Here is a 4,570-nt window from a genome sequence, read left to right on the forward strand (position 1 = left end):
ACCTGGTGTGTTCCGGAGACCGTGGCCGCACAGTGAGCCAGGGCGCCGGGGCGGCACAGCAGCCGGGGGGGGGGGGGGAGAGACCCCTGATCACGTGACCAGAATGCCCAGGAGGGAGCGGTCTGGGGTCCTCAGCTCGGAGTGCGGTCAGCGACCCCACAGACAGAGCTTGCCCTCACAGCCAAGAACGACCCATGGCCTGGGCTCTCCGCCTCCCTGTTGCTGTGGTAACGTGGCCGCTCTTTGGCCTGGGCATCCTGCTGGCAGGGAGCAGCCCGGCTTCCTGCTGGTACAGAGCCGCCGGGGGGGGGGGGGGCCCGGAAACCCCCACCACCCTCACCCTGCACTAACTGGGGACTGGGGGGGGGGGCAGGAGTGGGCTGAGCCAGTCTCCAGCCCTGGGAGGGGGTGGGGGGAGGGGACGGCGGAGGAGGCGGGGACCCAGGGGACACACAATAGAGGTCTGGGACCCGGGACTGCAAATCAGAGGCCCCCCCTTCCCCGTCCAGGGCACAGTCTGGGATCCCGACAATTCCCACTGTTGTAACGTATCCTGGCAGGGTCCCCAGCCCAGCCCAACACCTAGGTGACCACTTTAGCAGGGCCCAGTTTCCCTTGTAGACCCTAAGTCAAAGTCAGGGCGAGAGCTACTGCCCCGCCCAGCCCGGCCGTCCAGCCCCGCCCGAGGCCTCCCCACGGCCTCCTTCCTCCCCCAGCCAGGCCACCCGTGCACACGGCCTCCTTCCTCCCCCAGCCAGGCCACCCGTGCACACGGCCTCCTTCCTCCCCCAGCCAGGCCACCCGTGCACACGGCCTCCTTCCTCCCCCAGCCAGGCCACCCGTGCACACGGCCTCCTTCCTCCCCCAGCCAGGCCACCTGAGCACACGGCCTCCTTCCTCCCCCAGCCAGACCACCTGAGCACACGGCCTCTGCTTCACAGGACACCCCTGCCCCGCCACCACCCCGCTGCCTGGCGCTGCCTGGCGCTGCCTGGCGCTGCCTGGTGCCCTCACCACAGCCACCCTGGCGAGGAGGCGAGAGGTGAGGGGCCGCTGTCTTGTCCCTGTCACAGAAGAGGAAATGCGCCAGCCCGCCTCACTGGACAGCCTGGGGCTCCCACAGGTGTCGGCGAGTTCGCTGCTGTCGGTGGCTCGGGCCTCACCCCACCGCAGGGAGCCCCGGGTCCCCCGCTGACCACCCCGTGGAGGACAGCGAGGAGCCTGGGGGAGGGGCAGCACTCAGAGAACGCCCCCCTCTCGGCCGCCACACGGTTACTGCCCCCCAGTCTCCCCTCAACGTGGGGCCTGCTGGGCCGTAACCCTGCGGCCAGATGCACAACTCCCCCCCTCTCCGGCTGAGTGGGAGAGGCCGCTCCCCGAGACCCAGACCCGAGCCCGCCGCCGCGCCGGCTTGAGCCGTTGCCAGGGCAACCGGCAGCCGCATCCGTGTGCGACGGGGCCACGGGGGCTCTCGGTCCCGAGACAAATGCGACGCAGGAACCAAGCAGCCCGCGCCGCAGGGCCGGGGCCTCCCTGGGAAGGAGATGTCTGCGACAAGGAGCGGGCCATAGCCCTCCCGTGTCCCCTCAGCCCCTCGGGGTGTCCCCTCAGCCCCCCCGGTGTCCCCTCAGCCCCCCCAGTGTCCCCTCAGCCCCCCCAGTGTCCCCTCAGCCCCCCCGGTGTCCCCTCAGCCCCTCGGGGTGTCCCCTCAGCCCCCCCAGTGTCCCCTCAGCCCCCCCGGTGTCCCCTCAGCCCCTCGGGGTGTCCCCTCAGCCCCTCGGGGTGTCCCCTCAGCCCCCCCAGTGTCCCCTCAGCCCCCCAGTGTCCCCTCAGCCCCCCCGGTGTCCCCTCAGCCCCCCCGGTGTCCCCTCAGCCCCCCCGGTGTCCCCTCAGCCCCTCGGGGTGTCCCCTCAGCCCCCCCGGTGTCCCCTCAGCCCCCCCAGTGTCCCCTCAGCCCCTCGGGGTGTCCCCTCAGCCCCCCCGGTGTCCCCTCAGCCCCCCCAGTGTCCCCTCAGCCCCCCCAGTGTCCCCTCAGCCCCCCAGTGTCCCCTCAGCCCCCCCGGTGTCCCCTCAGCCCCCCAGTGTCCCCTCAGCCCCCCCGGTGTCCCCTCAGCCCCTCGGGGTGTCCCCTCAGCCCCCCCGGTGTCCCCTCAGCCCCCCCGGTGTCCCCTCAGCCCCCCGGGGTGTCCCCTCAGCCCCTCGGGGTGTCCCCTCAGCCCCCCCGGTGTCCCCTCAGCCCCCCCGGTGTCCCCTCAGCCCCCCCGGTGTCCCCTCAGCCCCCCCAGTGTCCCCTCACCCCCCAGTGTCCCCTCAGCCCCCCCGGTGTCCCCTCAGCCCCTCGGGGTGTCCCCTCAGCCCCCCCGGTGTCCCCTCAGCCCCCCCGGTGTCCCCTCAGCCCCTCGGGGTGTCCCCTCAGCCCCCCCAGTGTCCCCTCAGCCCCCCCGGTGTCCCCTCAGCCCCCCCGGTGTCCCCTCAGCCCCTCGGGGTGTCCCCTCAGCCCCCCCGGGTGTCCCCTCAGCCCCCCCGGTGTCCCCTCAGCCCCCCCGGTGTCCCCTCAGCCCCCCCGGTGTCCCCTCAGCCCCTCGGGGTGTCCCCTCAGCCCCCCCGGTGTCCCCTCAGCCCCCCGGGGTGTCCCCTCAGCCCCCCGGGGTGTCCCCTCAGCCCCTCGGGGTGTCCCCTCAGCCCCTCGGGGTGTCCGCTCAGCGCTCCGAGCAGCCCGGAGGAGGCAGGCGCCGGCGCTCCGGTGGGGCCGGGCGTCTGGGTGACGGTCCAGCCGCAGAGCGCAGGCGGCGGCGTGGCCCTGGCCGTCCCGGGCCGAGGCTCAGCACCCTGGCCTGGCGCTGGGGGGCACAGCCGTCCTCAGGCCCCGCACCTGTGGAGGCCGCGCTGCCCAGGACCCCCCACGCGTGGGGCACCCGCCTCGCTGACCGAAGAGGCCCCGGAGACAGCTGCCCGGGCGTCTGCCCCGCCGTCCCCAGCGGGGGTGGCCAGGCTCAGTCTGCCAGGGACTGACGGGCACAGGTGTCTCCCCCACCCCACCCCGGGGCCGCGGAGCTGGGGCCACGTCCCCCCCACTGTCCCCCCTCCCCACTGTCCCCCCTCCCCACTGTCCCCCCTCCCCACTGTCCCCCCTCCTGCCTGCTGTTCCCCCACTGCTTTTCCCCCTGCTGTCCCCCCAGCTGCCCCTCCCTGCCCTCTGACCCCCCTGTCCCCCCTCTGGCCGCCTCCCCAGTGTCCCCCCAGCTGCCCCTCTCCCCCCCCTGGCTGCCCCTCCCCCCCGTGTCTCCCCGCCCTCCCCGTACGGGGAGCTGAGGCCGGCGCCGGTCACCCGCGGGGGGTCCCCGCAGCCGGGTCTGGCCGGGTTATTGGCGGCCCTTATTGATTATCGGTTGTGGTGCTGCAGGGCCGGCTTCGGCTGCGGTCCTCCGTGTCAGGACGGGGCGGGGGGGGGGGGCGACCCCGCGGCCTGCTCCCCGCGCCCCCTCCCCGCCCCGCGCCCCCTCCCCGCCCCGCGCCCCCGCCTCGCGCCCCGCCCGCGCCCCCCGCCCCGCGCCCCGCGCCCCCCGCTCCCCACCCCGCGCCCCCTCCCCGCCCCGCGCCCCCTCCCCACCCCGCGCCCCCGCCCCGCGCCCCCGCCTCGCGCCCCGCCCGCGCCCCCTCCCCGCCCCCCTTCCCACCCCGCCCGCGCCCCCCTCCCCCGCCCCGCGCCCCCTCCCCGCCCCGCGCCCCCGCCTCGCGCCCCGCCCGCGCCCCCCGCCCCGCGCCCCCCGCTCCCCGCCCCGCGCCCCCTCCCCGCCCCCCTTCCCACCCCGCCCGCGCCCCCCTCCCCCGCCCCGCGCCCCCTCCCCGCCCCGCGCCCCCGCCTCGCGCCCCGCCCGCGCCCCCCGCCCCGCGCCCCCCGCTCCCCGCCCCGCGCCCCCTCCCCGCCCCCCTTCCCACCCCGCCCGCGCCCCCCTCCCCCGCCGCCCCCTCCCCGCCCCGCGCCCCCTCCCCCGCCGCCCCCTCCCCGCCCCGCGCCCCCTCCCCCGCCGCCCCCTCCCCGCCCCGCGCCCCCTCCCCGGCCGCGCCCCCTCCCCGCCCCCTTCCCACCCCGCCCGCGCCCCCCTCCCGCCCCCTTCCCACCCCGCCCGCGCCCCCCTCCCGCCCCCTTCCCTCCCCGCCCCCTTCCCTCCCCGCCCGCGCCCCCTCCCCCGCCGCCCCCTCCCCGCCCCCTTCCCTCCCCGCCCGCGCCCTCCGCCGTTTAAGCCCGCGCCCGACCGCGCGCGCAGCCTCAGTTTCCCCAGGCGCCGCCCCCGCCCCCCGCGTCCGTCCCCGGCGGGCCGAGCCCCGACGGCCGCGGGCGGGAGCGGGCCGCACTCACCGTGGCCCGGGCGCGGGGAGCGGCGCGGGATGGGGGCTCCGCGGGGACCCCGAGACTCAGCGCCGCCCGCCCGAGCCAGCGCCGCGCTCGCCGGAGACGACAGCACTGCGGAGCCGGCGCGGGGCGGCGCGGGGCGGCGCGGGCGGGGGGCGCGGGCGGCGCGCGGGAGGGCGGGGCGGGCGCCCCGGAGCCCCGCCCCCAGCCGGCTAT

The 4,570-nt window shown here is 78.2% G+C and overlaps 1 protein-coding gene across 1 annotated transcript; it reads left to right on the forward strand.

The window, feature by feature from the left end:
- Positions 1-3,502: 3,502 nt before the first annotated feature.
- LOC122123799 (vegetative cell wall protein gp1-like) lies at positions 3,503-4,151 on the forward strand (the record flags this gene model as incomplete). The annotated part of the gene is made up of 2 exons (XM_042698286.1): positions 3,503-3,626; positions 3,706-4,151. Coding segments are annotated over 2 exons (570 nt in total), but the record flags the coding sequence as incomplete, so codon positions are not given.
- Positions 4,152-4,570: the final 419 nt, after the last annotated feature.

This window comes from Dipodomys spectabilis, unplaced genomic scaffold (assembly GCF_019054845.1).
Source record: "Dipodomys spectabilis isolate Male_0828 unplaced genomic scaffold, ASM1905484v1 ptg000231l, whole genome shotgun sequence".
Taxonomy (NCBI): Eukaryota; Metazoa; Chordata; class Mammalia; order Rodentia; family Heteromyidae; genus Dipodomys; species Dipodomys spectabilis.